The 16,750-nt window shown below is 41.8% G+C and overlaps 1 protein-coding gene across 5 annotated transcripts in view; it reads right to left on the reverse strand.

The window, feature by feature from the left end:
- LOC140458142 (ELKS/Rab6-interacting/CAST family member 1-like) overlaps nt 1–16,750 on the reverse strand; it is a 917,474-nt gene that overhangs the window by 692,483 nt on the left and 208,241 nt on the right. For all 5 annotated transcript variants that reach the window (XM_072552282.1, XM_072552281.1, XM_072552285.1 and 2 more), the window contains one exon: nt 13,538–13,731. In XM_072552282.1, the coding sequence (XP_072408383.1) occupies nt 13,538–13,731 (194 nt within the window). The remainder of the gene's footprint in view (nt 1–13,537; nt 13,732–16,750) is intronic.

The following is a 16,750-nucleotide window of genomic DNA, read 5'->3' on the forward strand; positions in this document are numbered from 1 at the left end:
AGATTTGAAAAAAAGATTTTAAGAGATTAGTGAATACCTTAGATGTGTAAAACATTACTTCAACAGTTTACATAATCAAAGCTCACTCCAACATGAAGCACTTTACGATAAGTAAAGAAAGATTCAAAGAGAGAAATAAATCTAACTGACAATATCTTCCTGAACAACAAAATTCTATTGACAATAACCCGAACATTTTAAGAAATGCTGATTATGTGAATTTCAGCTCCTCTATTCTTCAGATCCTGAAACTGTGTTAAGTTTAGCACCACATCATGTCCTATTCATTTATCAAAAGGAGAAGTTTATGTGTCCTATATTTCGACATATGGCAGGTGACTTCATTATGATTTTATGTATGAAAATACCAAATATTCTGGCTTGTAAATAACTAAGATAATTCTTTGGTACTAAGCAATCAGATCAATAATGGAAGCAGGTGTTTTCTCAGGGTTGTCAGCTCACTGTCTGAATTTAGCTGTTACAATTCTGCGCAGAGTATAAAATTACTAAAATATCTTAAAGGAATGAAGGAAACAAATTTTATGGACTGGAAGCATATAGGATCATATTGTAGCCTCTGCTGGATTCCAGGACATTGAAGGGTCTAATAGATGAAGCATGTAATTACAAATTCCAATTATATTTAATTTCCAAACATTTCTTCAACCATTTGCAATGCATGCGAAGTGAATGAGCAGAGGATTCAAATGCTGGTCATTGGCAATTTTCACCATGCCATTGTGTCTTGCAAATCTAACGCTGGCAACTCAATGGCGAGCAGCTAGTGGCGACGACTTAGTGACAATAAAGTAAAACAGTGCAAAAAGTGGCTGAAAGCATCCCATCACTTGTGAAACTCTGAGGGTGCTGTGAGAGGAGGGAGAAATTTCCATCTCATGTCATAATTATTATGATGCACTTCACTGAATGATTTAAATTGAATGACCAATGTGGGTCCTGGATGGGAAGAGGGCTGAAGTGCAGGACACCTCTTTTTGATGTAATGCGTTGGTCACACACAGTTTGTGCAGTACCTTCACTGGATTGGTGCACATGCTGCAACCCAGGCCGTTGGGGCACAGATGATAAAGATACTGTTGTACTACTTTGAACAGTCTGTGGGAGACTTTCCAGTGTAGTCCTGACAGAATATGCTGCCTCACTCTAGTGTGCTGTACTCTGCACAACTGGAGCAGGCAATAAGACAATGTGAATAATGCTGAGGAACTAGGAGAACAAGCGCACCTGCACAAGAAGAACAAGATCATTGTGGAGGATAATGCTCTTCTTACATGACCAAACTCTGGTGGGCTAGGTGCAGACAGGATCCAATTAGGCAGAGAGAGAGAGAGAGAGATCGAGAGAGATCGAGAGAGATCGAGAGAGATCGAGAGAGATCGAGAGAGATCGAGAGAGATCGAGAGAGATCGAGAGAGATCGAGAGAGATCGCATCTGCCCGTCAATGAACATTGCTGATAATTCAAACCACATGTTTGGAATTGTCTGATTACTTCTATGTCATGTTCCTGGGCAATGAGTAGTTGCAGGACTCCAGTTGGTTTGGAGGACAAAGTAGTGAGGACTTAGAGGATGTTTAGAGAGGATGTAACTGGGCCAGGTAAACTACATGACATAGTGGTTAAAGAGTGACTAGGATGACAGAATGCAGTTGTATGTGGAATGAATGTCAGTTTTGTGCCATGAGCAGTGTGGCTTTGTGGCTGCTGTGCCATGATATTGCCAGTAAGGGGCAATGCTGGATTGCCAATGCTTGTACAGATGCATAATGGGCTTTTAAAAATGCTATCGGTAACAGGGTTGCTGATTTCAATAGGTGAGCAGGGTGAGATTAGTAGTTAATGAGGCAAATTTGGGAACATACATTAAGAGATTTCTCAAGGCTTCGATGGTATAACCTCCTTAAATGATCAATTTCGATACCTTCTGCACAACAGACATCAAGCTAACTGGTGTACAGTTCCTTGTTACAAATTCAGAGAATGCTGGGGAAACTCAGTAGATCTGGCAGCATCTGCAGACAGAGACAGAGAGTTAATGTTTCAAGTCTAATATGACTCTTCTTCAGAACTGAAGGTTTTGAAAAATACTTTTTTAAAATATCCTTTTGACAGAGGCAGAGGAGGAAAAAGGGGAGAAAATGTACAACCCCAATACAAAAGACAAAGGGGTTGTTACTGGTGGTGAAAGAAAAAAAAGAGGGGATCGAAAATGAATGTAAATTAAGGAGTGAAAGGGACAGAATCTGTAAAGTAAACAAGACACAGTCAAAGCTGGGGAGGGGGTGAAGGGTGGGAAATGGGGCAGAGAATGTAAGACAAGTGGAGAACATACATAATGCAGTCAGTTTTTGAAGTCTCCATTTCTTTCTGGAGCTGAGATGACTGATCTCAAACAATCACAACCATCTTCCTTTGTGCAAGGTATTTCTAACTTTGATGCTTTCCTTAAATTCTTTAGTTAACCACAGTAGTAAATCCGACCCTTTAAATTTCTCTTTATTGTAGGAAAATACTTATTCTACATATTCTGAAACATGCCCTTAAATATCCACTATGGCTTCTCTATTAATCTATCCTCTGCAGTGTCAGAAGCTCGTTCAGTTTTCGAACTCACATGGCTGCCCTTATTTATGTTTAAAATAGGAGTTTGAGACCAACCTTTCTCCTTTTCAAACTGGATTCACAATCCAATCATAATGTTGTCGCTGCAACCTCAGGGTGCTTTATTCTGTAGTCAACAATTAACTTAGCTACATTACACAAGTCTTATATAACTTGTTCTCTGGTTGATTCCAGAATCTATTGGTCTAAGCAGTAAATTTAACTCTTTCAAAGCATTCTATGAGCTCCTTATGCATGCTACCATTGTCAATCTGATTTTTCCAGTTTATACGTATATTAAAATCACATGATCTCACTGTCGAGATGTCCTTTATTATTCATGGACAAGATGAAATCAGTGACCCTACAGTGTAAAAGTCCAATTATTTTAAATACAGTAAAAGCCTGGAGGATAATGAGGGAAGTCGAGGGCAATTTGTCTAAGACTTCACCATTTACTCCGTTGGTGGGAGCGCAAGGATTTAAACCTGGGAGAATGGAGTCTGGCTTTAAGGCATGGGAGAATAAAGGAACTGTCTGTCTGGGAGACTTATTTGAGGGGGAGGTCCTGATATAATTTAATCAGTTAAATCAGAAATAAGGGACCTATTAGGGACCTATTCCAATATTTCCAGCTCAGAGAGTATATCAGAGAAAGACCACACTGCTGGTTCAGTGTTACAAATCAGACATGGAGAAAAGAATACTCTGATGTACGGGTGTACTTTCACTCATACTTTATATCATTTACAGAAAGGTCGCGTCCTGGGGGACAATGGAAGGACTCTGTAGGACGTGGAATCGAGAGTTAGGAGAAAATATTTCATCCGAGGTTTGGGAAGACATCTGGGAGAATGTAAGGAAAATCTCAATATTAACAGAGCACAGGCCATGCAAGATCTTACACAGGGCTCATATGGCGTCAGAGAGGCTAGCTAAGTTCAAGAGAGTATCATCAGGGTGTCCCAAATATAAAATTAGTATAGACACTCTCACACACTGTTACTGGTCCTGTTGTAAGATCCAGAGATACTGGAATGCTTTGGTAAGGGAGCTAAAGTTATCCTGGGGATTGAAATTAACATAGATCCAGTATTTCTTCTTTTGGGGTGGCCAAATTTGCCCTCTCTGGGGGAACATGGGAAAAGATTGTGTAATATTCTTACTCACTGTGCAAGGAACAACATCCTGGTGAACTGGAAGTCAGAAAAACCTCCAGGTCTAATGGGATGGCGTAGGCTGGTGATGGGTGCCTGGGGGATGTCGGGAGGAGGAAACTGGGGGATAAAGAATATGGGTACTGTAGATGGTATTCCCAAGGGTGGGAGCCTCAGTGGAGGTATGATAAGTGAGATAGAATAAAGTAGTGAGATATTACTGAATTTAAGTTATTTGAATTTAGTTTAAGTTAGTATTTATTTAATATGTTTGTAGTTTAGTTTAAGGTAAGTAGATATGTCTGTTTTGGTAGAATAATAGGTCATTTATTAACAATAGCACTGTGTTATGGTCTTTTTTGTACTGCCTTTTTTTCTGTTTTGATGGTGTTATTCTTTCTCTTTTATACATAAATGTTTTGTAAAAGAATTAAAAAGGTTTTCAATAAAAATGTTCATTAAAAAAATCACATGATAATATGCTGTCCCTTTATCACGAGACAAAAGAGAAAAACTGCAGATGCTGGAATCCAAGGTAGACAAGCAGGAGCAAGAACACAGCAAGCCAGGTAGCATCAGAAGGTGGAGAAGTCGACGTTTTAGGTATAACCTTTCTTAAGGACTCGGGGTGGGTGTAAAGGGAGCTGTAGATAAAAGATGGGATGGGGGAATGTTTTGGGTGAGGAGATTGATGGGGTGGTGAGGCAGGAATAGGTGAACACAGGTAGAGGGTGCAACCTGGTAGGTCAATGGGTGGAATGAATCTGGTTGGAAAGAAGGGTCGATCAAAGGAGTGGCAGTGGGGGCTGTAAAGAGAGTTGGGAGACGGGAAGGGAGGTCATTTGAAATTGGAGAACTCAATGATGAATTGTCTGGACTGTAGGCTGCCAGAGTTGTTGTTCTTCCAATTTGTAGTTTGATTCGCTGTGGCAATGGAGAAGGCCGAGGATGGTCATGTTGGAAGAGAGTGGGAAGGGAAATTAAAATTGACGGTGACTGGGAGGTCAGGTCAATCTCATGGGCTTGGTTGAGATGCTCGACAAAACGTGCCCTTAGTTTACATATGGTCTCACCGATGCAGAGAAGACCATATAGGGAGCATCTGATACAGTAAACCTGTCTCACGTGAAAGGACTGTTTGGGACCCTGAATGGAGGTGAGGGGGGTGGTGTGCTGGCAGGTTTTGCATCTTCGACAGTTGCGGGGGAAGGTACTTGGGGGGTTGGTGGGGAGAGTGGCGCAAATCAAGGATTGGCGAAGGGACGGTCCTTGCGGAAGAGAGAGAGGGATGGGGAGAGAAAGATGTTCGGTGGTGGATTCTAATTTGAGTTGGCGGAAGTGTTTAAGGATGATATGTTGAATGCAGAGGCTGGTGGAGTGGTAGGTGAGGACAAAGGGGACACTGTCTTTGTTGCGTTTAGTGGATATTTAGAGCAGTGGAGAGGACACAACCTCCACTTCCTGCCCTTAAATTCACTTGGCCTATTGCGGACACCTCCAAACTAGTGCTTCCAAATAACCTTGTTAACTTTGTAACCCCAGTCCAACAACAGCATCTCCAAATCATAACTTCCAATATTCAGCTTTTAAGGCCTCATCCCTTTGTTTAATATGTCATTGGTATCCATGTGCACCACATCCACTGACTGTTCACACTCCCATTCAAGAATAGCCGGCAGCCACTCCACGACTTCCCTGACCCTGGCACCAGAGAAGCAACATACCATCTTGGATTCACATCTCCGGCCACAGAAGTGCCTGCCTGCACACCTTACTGTGGATCCCCTATCGCTATAACCCTCCCTGCTATGCAGAAGAGCCAACTGTGGTGCCATGAACTTGGCTAATTCTGCTTTCCCTTGAGACACCATCTCACCCTTCAAAAATCTCCAAAGTAGTAGATCTGTTTGAGATGGGAATAACCACAAGGGACTCTTGCATTTCCTTACTGAGCCTTTTACTTTGCCTGGTGGTCACCCATTCCCTTTTTGCCTGTGTAATCCTCACCTTCAGTGTGACCACCTTACTCAACGCACCATCCACAATATTCTCAGCATCCAAATGCTCCACAGTGAATTCAACTGCAGCTCCAGTTCCAAAATGTGCTTAGCCAGTCACTGCAGCAGGATAAACCTCTTGCGCACAGTCATCAGAAACACTGAATGCGTCCCTTACTTCCTATATTGCATAAGAGGAGAACATCAGTGGTCTGAGGTCTCGTATCAATTCTCTCAATATTACAATAGTTACTCCCTTTAAGAAAATGTAATTAAGCTAGGAACTTTCCCTCGTTTCAAACTTATATTACAATTGAAAGTCCCGACCTTAATTTCAGTTAATGAATTCTGCTTACAAACTGGAAGAAAATGCTCTGCAGATATCACTTACCAACTGGCCGTTTCCACTGGCACCATGTCACTTCCTGAACTGCCCAGACTGAGACAAATCATCGCACTCAGTCTTTCATAGGATAAAGAATCCCTACAGCGTGAAAGCAAGCCATACTGACTCTCCGAAGAGCATCCCACCCAGACAAATGTTCCCACCCTGTAATCTTAAACATCCCATGGCTAATGCATCTAACCTGTACATCCCTGGACACTACAGGCAACTTAGCTTGGCCAATCCACTTAATTCACACATCTTTGGACCATGGGAGGAAACCGGAGCACCCAGAGGAAACCCACACTGACAGGAGAAGAGTGTTCAAACTCCACACAGACAATTACCTGAAGGTGGAATCAAACTGGTCCCTGTTAGTGTGAGACAGCAGTGTTAACCACTGAGCCACTGTACTACCCTTTAGTTTTACATTCTCCCTGACTCATCTAACTCCAAAGCACTTTCATTTACTGAATCAGGATTATGGTTTCCGCATTTATGCAGACCCCAAAAAAGATGCTTCTGAACTGGATCAAACAAGTTGTTCGGTTTACCAACTTTACCAGAGATTGACTCATCTGACTCCTGTTTCAGAAGTTAAAACTATACCTACACCCAATCAAACCAAGCACCTTTTAGTTCACAGATCAAAAAAACCAATTTAGCATGAAGATAAGCCTTCAAATTAAGTTTAATTACTAATTACCGCTTACAATTTACCCCTCGAAACTCCCTGTTTTCACCCAACTCCAAAGCATCTCATTTAGCCAAGCAATACTCATAGTGCAGCAAGCAGGACTGAGATTTCCTCCTTTTTATGGGCTCCAAAAATAATATTTCTGAACTGGATCAAACCAATTATTCAGCTAACCAGCTTCACCTGAGAGCTTTCTAGACTTGTACTCTTGGCTATGTCCCTCATTATACCATCCTCTACTACAACATTTATTTTCACTCTCCCCACTTGGAGGGGTCCTGAACCAAGATGTCTCGTCAGTTTGCTCCTTATCCTCCTCCTTGCTTTTGTCCACATAGATGAGTACATTAAACTTGTTAGATGGTAACAATACCGGAGGTCTTTGCATTACAATTTCCTCCGACATCTAACCTGCCTCAGCATCAAGGCCCCGTACCTCTCTACATAAAGAATCAGTCTGCACTATCCTAAGTAGTGCAACCGATTTCTGGAACAGAGAGTCCAGAGATCCTCTCTCTTTGACAACTCAACGTCTCCAACTCAATAACACGGAGTGAGAATTCCTGCAGTTTTAGATATTTTCTATTGTGTTTGCCCTGGATCATTTTCAGGTCCAGAAGTTCTCACATCCCCCAGCTGTGGTACAATGTTCTCCCTCACTTCTGTGTACGAAATAGTTAAGATGTAATTTATTAATTTAATCAGTTAGTACTGCATCTAATAAGTTCTGAAATCAGGTACAATTGAAAGCAACACAACCATTTATCATCAGAGCTAAAAATCACAAGATTAGGTATAGTCCAACAGGTTTATTTGGAAATACGCTGCTCCTTCATCAGGTAGCTAGTGGTTCTTGCCTCACTAGCTACCTGACAAAGGAACAGCGTTCCGAAAGCTTGTACTTTCGAATAAACCTGCTGGACTATAACCTAGCATTGTGTGCTTTTATTTTTAAATTTTGTCCTTACCAGTCCAACACTGGCACCTCCACACCACTTATCATCAGATCAGCTCACCAGAGTCCTTTGAAATCACTCTAGTTTTTCACTTGGTTTTTGAAAGTGAGTGTGTGCAAAGCAGCTCAAGTGATTAATTTCAAAAAGGTTAAGAAAGGAAAGCAAAGGTAAGCCTCAATCTCCAAATTTTACCAATCTCCACATAACCAAACTCCCAAGCTTTCTATGCTTTGCCAGCTCCAGTCAATGCCAATTTTACCTTTTGAGTCCTGTATTTATACTGGTTTTGATGTGAATGAATGAGCTTTGCTCTGCTATTGTTCATACCTTGTTTTACCCAGCTCTCTAACTAGCTACACTTCAGCTAATTTCGGTAGAGAAATTCCACATGTAATGAATGTTCATGACATATGACTCTATGTAATATTAACTCCATTCAACTTACTCCATTTGATAAAGAGAAATGGCAGAAGGCACAGGACACTGCAAAGATTATGGTCCTTGACAACATTCCAACAATAGCACTGAAGGCAAGCACTCTAGAACTAACTGTGAGAGAGAGCGCGAGAGAGAGAGAGCGACACAAATCCTCTTTCATATATTCATGCTTTGCAAGTTTTGAAAAGATTTGTAACTCAGGTTGAGGTTCTGGATGTAGGTTTGCTCACTGAGCTGGAAGGTTCGTTTCCAGACATCTTCAGTGGCCCTCCGGGTGAAGCAGTGTTGGTAATTCCTGCTTTCTATTTATAAGTTTGGGTTTCTTTGGGTTGGTGGGTGTCATTTCCTGTTCTTTTTCCCCAGGGGTGGTAGATGGGGTCTAACTCGATGTGTTTGTTGATAGAGTTCAGATTGGAATGCATGCTTCAAGGAATTCTCGTGCATGTCTGTTTGGCTTGTTCTAGAATGGACGTGCTGTCCCAGTTGAAGTGGTGTCCTCCCTCATCTGTATGAAAGGATACTAATGAGAGAGGGTCATGTCGTTTTGTGGCTAGTTGGTGTGCATGTATCCTGGTGGCTAGTTTTCTGCCTGTTTGTCCAATGTAGTGTTTGTTACAGTCCTTGCATGGTATTTTGTAAATAACATTACTTGTGCTTTTTGTCTGTATAGGATCTTTCAAGTTCATTAGCTGTTGTTTTAGCATGTTGGTGGGTTTGTGGGATACCATGATGCCAAGGGGTCTGAATAGTCTGGCAGTCATTTCCGAGATGTCTTTGATGTAGGGGAGAGTGGCTAGGGTTTCTGGATGCATTTTGTCTGCTTGTTTGGGTTTGTTGCTGAGAAATCTGCGGACTGTGTTCATTGGGTACTGTTCTTTTTGAATAAACTGTATAGGTGATTTTCCTCTGTTCTGCGAAGTTCCTCTGTGCTGCAGTGTGTGGTGGCTCGTTGAAATAATGTTCTGATGCAGTTTCGTTTGTGGATGTTGGGATGATTGCTTCTGTAGTTCAATATTTGGTCCGTATGTGTTGTTTGCCTGTAGACATTGGTTTGATGATCCCCATTGGCTGTTTGCTCTACTGCGACATCTAGGAATGGCAATATGTTGTTTTCCTCCTCTTTAGTGAATTTTATGCCAGGAAGCAAACAGTCAATGGGGAACTTCAAACCAGCGTCTATAGGAAAACAACACATACGGACCAAATATTGAACTACAGAAGCAATCACCCCAACATCCACAAACGAAACTGTATCAGAACATTATTCCAACGAGCCACTACACAATGCAACACAGCGGAACTATGCAGAGCAGAGGAAAATCACTTATACAGTGTATTCAAAAAGAATGGGTGCCCAATGAACACAGTCCGCAGATTTCTCAGTAACAAACCCAAACAATCAGACAAAACTCGTCCAGAAACCCTAGCCACTCTCCCCTACATCAAAGACATCGCGGAAACGGCTGCCAGTCTGCTCATACCCCTTGACATCATGGTAGCCCACACACTCACCAACACGCTAAAACAGCAGCTAATGAACTTGAAAGACCCTATACAGACAAAAAGGCAAAAGTAATGTTATTTACAAAATACCATGCAAGGACTGTAACAAACACTACACTGGACAAACAGGCAGAAAAGTAGCCACCAGGATACATGAACACCAACTAGCCACAAAACGACATGACCCTCTCTCATTAGTATCCTTACATACAGATGAGGAAGGAAACCACTTCAACTGGGACAACACGTCCATCCTAGGACAAGCCAAACAGAGACACGCACGAGAATTCCCAGAAGCATGGCATTCCAACCTGAACTCTTATCAATAAACACATCGAGTTAGACCCCATCTACCACCACTAGGGGAAAAAGAACAGGAAATAACATCATCAACTCAATAGAAAGCAGGAATTATCAACAGTGCTTCGCGCAGAGGCCCACTGAAGATATTATCTAGTAGGGTGACGAAACATCTAGAAATGAACCTTCCAGCTCAGCGATCAAACCTACATCCATATATTCTCTCGCTCTCTCTCTCTCTCTCTCTCTCTCTCTCTCATGCTCACCCTCTCACAGGCATATACATATACTCGCGCACAGGGTGAATTTGCATTTGCACATTTGTATTTGTAGATACATTCTACTTGGTTCAAAAACCACAAAATCTATAGACAGTCAATCAACGTGACATCTTACAAATTCCTACTTTGGAAATAAAATCACGTTGACCCTAACCGTATACCATTAATGCATTGTCTGAGTGGAGATGTCACTTTTTTTATAGAAGCTTAAGTTATCTTGGGGCAATGACTTGAAAGAAATTCTGGGATTTACATATTAATCAATCGAAATCTGCATCCTCATTCGAAGTGATTAAAGACTTAGCAGCCATCTCAGTTTGTCTAGTACATCACATCAGTTGTATAACACTTTGATCTTTTACTTATAAATTCTGTGACCTATTCTGTATCCTGTCCCACTAGCTATCTGACGACGGGGCAGCACTCCAAAAGCTTCTATTTTCAAATAAACTTTGTTGGACTATAACCTGGTGTTGTTTGATTTTCAACTTCATCTTATAGATGGTACACACCAGCATGTACACATCACATCTGTAAGATGCACTGCAGTAAGACACCATGGCTCCTCTGATAACACCCCATATACCCATGGCCTCCAGCACACAAAAAGACAAGGGCAGCAGAGGCATAGGAACACCAGCAGTTGCAAATTCCACTTCAAGTTATCCTAATTTGAAACTATATTATCATTCCTTCACCGTCACTAGGTCGGAATCCAGGACCTTGCCTGTTAACAGCACTGCGACTTGTCCTATGCCCCAATGGGATAACAATTTAAGGAGCCACCTCACCCATACCCTTGTCCAGGGCAATTAGAATGGGCAATAAATGCAGGCCGAGCCAGTGTCATCCAAACGCCATGAACTATATGTTTGCTACGTATTTCTGCATTTTATGTGCTACAGAGGGAGAAGGTAATTTAGTTTCGCCTGAGTTGAATGGTGCAGATTTTCTGAGAGTCCATTCACATGCATTTTGAGTCCAATATGACTCTTCCTCAGAAGTCATATCAGACTCAAAACATGTACTTTGTTTTTTTTTCTCCACAGATGCTGCCAGACATTCCGAATTTCTCCAACACTATCTGTGTTTGTTTCAGATTTCCAGCATTCACAATATTTTGCTTTCATTGTAGAACAGAGAAGATTGGGCTAAATGCCCAATGGTGCAGGGAGACAGAGACAGAAATAAGTTGATTTAGAAAGGCAGTGTGCAAGTCTCTGTCACAGAATCAGGCTATTCAGAAAGAAAAGTAATGTAAAGCAGGAGTACTATTTTGCAGTCTCCAAAACAGTCAAGGTTAAAGAAAAGTACTGAGTGGTTTAGAAGAAAACTCCAGAAGATGAAACAGCTAAGGGTATGGAAATCTAGAGCATTATGATCCTGAAAGTATTTAAAATTCGTGAAGAAGGAAAGTCCAGAAACCAAATGCATCCTCCATTCCAGCTGACGAAGGACCTTTAAAGAGGAGAAAATATGACACACTTGGAATAGTGTGCTGATTTTTGAGCCTAACTAACCGCAGGGTTGCCACAAGAGTTAACAATTTAATCAAAGCACACAACGTCTACAATTTATCTCTCTGATTAAATCAGGTTAATAGACAGCACGGACCATGTTTCTATACTTCACAAACTGCTACTTATTACAAATAAATAGGTTCAAGGCACAGGTAAACAAAACTATGAACAATCAACATATAACTATACCAGTTAAAACTCTTAACACTCATTTAAACAAAATGTATCAGCAAATTATTGCAGATGCTGGAATCTGTACTGAAAACAATAAATGCTGGAAGTCACAGCAGGTCAGACAGTATCAATGGAGAGACTGCAAACTCTGATGAAGAGTCATCTAAACTCAAAATGTTAGATTGCTCTCTCCATGGCTGCTGTCTTACCTTCTGGAATCTCCAGCATTTGTTGTTTTCAACACTCATTTAAACTCCTACACACACACATAGACAGAAGCAGACAAACAAAAAAAAATGCTGGTGTCATAGGCGGAGTGAAAAAAAACATCTGGGGAAATCACTGTTCAACAGCATCAGTCCCAGATGTCCCCTTTGCTTCCCTAGGCCTCTTGCTCTTTGTGCTCTTTCTTTGCAAAATGCACAGGACAACTGGTTCACTAATTGCAAAGCCTCTTAATGAATGCAGCAACTGGTGGGAGAAACTAACTGATCATCTTCAGCTTTCAACAATTTTCAATAAAGAGAAACAGACACCCAGAACCTGCTCTTCCAACAGTCCAGAGGCTTCTTACCATCTATTGTAAACTCCAAGCTGTTTACCAGCACAGCAGCCAAACAGCTGTCACCAGGGCAATGACTTCCAGCATTCGCACCTGGTCGCACATGGACAAAATAATCAGCGACCTGTTGCCAGCTGAATTGCTCTCTGCACGCACGTCACAAGGCTGTGCATCCTATCTCGATTCTCAATGAATTCCAGTAACTTGATTTCAAAAAGTGAAGAAAAATAAAACAATGCAGTCTTTACATCTTCCACTGAGATTTGAGTAGCTGCAAGGTTGTTGATGGTGCATAGGAAAAGGCCATTTCAAGTAATTATTTGCTTATATTCATTTTGTGTCTTTTAAAAAAACTCGTATGCCGTTTGGTTAAGAATACATTGGTGTCATCTTATGAATATGTTCACTGATTAACCACCATAGTAAATATGTCGGAAAGGTAAAACATATGGTCTTTCAAGCCAGTTTTCACCTTGGGATCTGACTTATCCACCATCACCTGGGATCATAACACTTGTTTTTCGCATTAAAGAAACTTTAGTTTTAAATTTTACTAAAACAGTAATTCTTACTTAAATGCTAACTACTAAAAGAATTAACACAGAAATTTAAGGAGAGACTTACTCTTAAAACGAACATGAAGCTTCAAAATATTCAAACTTCTAAGCCTTTCACTCTGTGCTAACTGGACTCAATGCTATCAAATAACATTTGATACAGTTCATCCACAGGCTGCAAAAAAAAATTGTCTAGCTACCTTGCCTTTTCACTAATATTATGAAAATCCAGTCCATAAATCCATCCACTACTGTGCAAGTTACCCTTGAAAATCACTCCGGGGGTGAAATTATGATTTTAAAAATTTAGTTTTTCAGATGTGAAGCACAACTAACAGAGCAATTATCAAAACATTTCTGTTTTGTTGAACAAAAAAAAACTTACTTCTCCAATTCTGCTATCTTTTTATCTTTATCGCTCTTTTCACTTTCCATTTCCTTTAAGATTTCAAGCAGTCTGTCCACTTCTGCTTGGGCCTTGTTAGCCTCATCCCTATACTGTGCCACCACCTTCTCCAGTTGCTCGATGCGATCATTGAGGTTTGTGCTGACTCGTGCTTCTGTTGTAGCTTCAAAAGACTGAAAGTAAAATTAGGCAAAACAGTCAGATAAATCTATTCAACGCATTGTACCATAATTGCTAATATTATGGTGCACTTTGTGCAAAATCATAATCTCTTTACAAATCTTAACACTGTTAGGTTCCTTGGACTAATACATGTTTATAGTTAAGAACTATATGGAAAAATCAAAAGATTTGGAATGGTTTGGATATGTTGTGTGGTAAACAAATAAGGTCAACAATTTGGTGTATATTGTGAGGCACCTGCAATTTACAGAAAAATCAGATGTTCTTGGAGAAAACAATGAGACAAAGCTTTCAAGGATATAAGAGACTGGATTCATTGCCTTACTTGCAGAAACTTGGCATCGAAAAGTCTATGGGACTTTATGATGATGGTTACTCAGTCACTCTTTCTGGATTTAGAAATCTGCTTTACGGAACAAGGAATCAATAAGTAAGACACCTTGGAAACTGCAAGTCTCTCTCCTGAAATTCTGTTTGCATTTGAACTTTCTTAGAACTTGATACATTCCAAATAAGACCAAATCTGAGTACCCTGAGAATCTGAAATGTGACTAGATTTTAAAAATTCAAACCCAGGTTGTTTGTTATTAAAACTACACATCTCTCATTAGTCTACAGCTGTCAGCAATTTGGCTGAATCAACAGGAAATCCAGTGAATATAAGAAATCATCACATTCTATCCCTTCTTTCTAGGCCCTTCGTCAACAGTTTTTTTTTGTCCGTTTGACTTTTTTTTAAAAGAAACTAACATCTCTGCTGACATATCTGTTTATGCAACTTGAATGTATTTATGTTTTGGATTCAGAGGACATATTTTAATTCCAGATCTTAACTTAGGTGTTAACTAGTGTCTGTTATTTGACCTAATAGTAAGTTTCGTTATAATAAGCAGATTATTTGGAGTTCACAAAAGAAATCTGGTGACAGGTTCTTTATTCTGGATAGTAGTACAAAAGATATACGATTATCCACTTCAGTAACTAAATCAGCAAATTTTTACTAATAACATTACCAGTGGAATAGTGGTGCTTGATAATCAGTACATCCCTCCCATCTTAGTCGTAACAATATTGACTTGGAGATGCTTGCGTTGGACTGGGGTATACAAAGTTAAAAATCAACTAGTAGAAAGTGAGGACTGCTGATGCTGGAGATCAGAGCTGAAAAATGTATTGCTGGAAAAGCGCAACAGGTCAGGCAGCATCCAAGGAGCAGGAGAATCGACGTTTCGGGCATAAGCCCTTCTTCATTCCTGAAGAAGGGCTTATGCCCGAAACGTTGATTCCCCTGCTCCTTGGATGCTGCCTGCCCTGTTGCGCTTTTCCAGCAACACATTTTTCAGCTCAAAGATTAAAAATCACAACACAGGTTATAGTCCAACAAGTTTAATGGATAGCATTGAACATCAGTTGACTTGCAGGGTAAAAACAATGACTGCAGATGCTGGAAACCAGATTCTAGATTACAGTGGTGCTGGAAAAGCACAGCAGTTCAGACAGCATCCAAGGAGCAGGAAAGTCGACGTTTCGGGCAAAAACCCTTCATCAGGAATACAGGTAGTGTGTCTGAAGGGTGGAGACATAAATGAGAGGAGGGTGGGGGTGGGGAGAAAGTAGCATAGAGTACAATAGGTCAATGGGGTGGGGATTAAGGTGATAGGTCGGGGAGGAGGGTGGGGGAAGGTAGCAAAGAGTACAATGGGTGGATGGAGGTGGGGTTGAAGGTGATAGGAGGGTGGAGTGGATAGGTGGAAAGAAAGATAGGCAGGTAGGACGAGTCATGGGGACAGTGCTGAGTTAGAAGTTTGGAGCTGGGGAGAGGTGGGGGGAGGGGAAATGAGGAAACTGGTGAAATCCACATTGATGTCCTGGGATTGAAGTGTTCCAAGGCAGAAGATGAGGCGTTCTTCCTCCAGGCATGGTGAGGGAGCGGCAGTGAAGGAGGCCCAGGACATCGATGTCCTCGGCTGAGTGGGAGGGTGAGTTGAAATGTTGGGCCACAGGGCAGTGTGGTTGATTGGTGCAGGCGTCCCAGAGATGTTCCCTAAAGCGCTCTGCTAGAAGGCATCCAGTCTTCCCATTGTCGAGGAGACCGCATCGGGAGCAACGGATACAATAAATATTGGTGGATGTGCAGGTAAAACTTTGATGGATGTGGAAGGCTCCTTTGGGGCCTTGGATGGAGGTGAGGGAGGTGGTGTGGGCACAGGTTTTGCAATTCCTGCAGCGGCAGGGGAAGGTGCCAAGACGGGAGGGTGAGTTGTTGGGGGACGTGGACCTGACCAGGAAGTCACAGAGGGAAAGGTCATTGTGGAAGGCAGAAAGGTGTGGGGAGGGAAATATATCCCTAGTGATGGGGTGCGTTTGGAGGTGGCGGAAATGTCCGCGGATGATTTGGTTTATGCGAAGGTTGGTCGGGTGGAAGGTGAGCACCAGGGGGGTTCTGGCCTTGTAACGGTTGAAGGGGTGGGGTCTGAGGGCAGAGGAGTGGGATGTGGACAGATGTGTTGGAGGGAATCTTTAACCATGTGGGAAGGGAAATTGCTGTGTCTAAAGAAGGAAGCCATCTGGTGTGTTCTGCGGTGGAACTGGTCCTCCTGGGAGCAGATACAGTGGAGGAATTGGGAATACGGGATGGCATTTTTGCAGGAGGTAGGGTGGAAAGAGGTGTAATTCAGGTAGCTGTGGGAGTCGGTGGGTTTGTAAAAGATGTCGATGTCAAGTCGGTCATCATTAATGGAGATGGAGAGGTCCAGGAAGGGGAGGGAGGTGTCAGAGATGGTCCAGGTAAATTTAAGGTCAGGGTGGAATGTGGAACACTTCAACCCCAGGACATCAATGTGGACTTCACCAGTTTCCTCATTTCCCCTCCCCCACCTCACCCCAGCTCCAAACTTCCAGCTCAGCACTGTCACCATGACTTGTTCTACCTGCCTACCTTCCTTTCCACCTATCCATTCCACCCCCCTTGCTGACCTATCATCTTCATCCCAACCTCCATCCACCCAT

This window comes from Chiloscyllium punctatum, chromosome 32, assembly GCF_047496795.1.
Source record: "Chiloscyllium punctatum isolate Juve2018m chromosome 32, sChiPun1.3, whole genome shotgun sequence".
Taxonomy (NCBI): domain Eukaryota; kingdom Metazoa; phylum Chordata; class Chondrichthyes; order Orectolobiformes; family Hemiscylliidae; genus Chiloscyllium; species Chiloscyllium punctatum.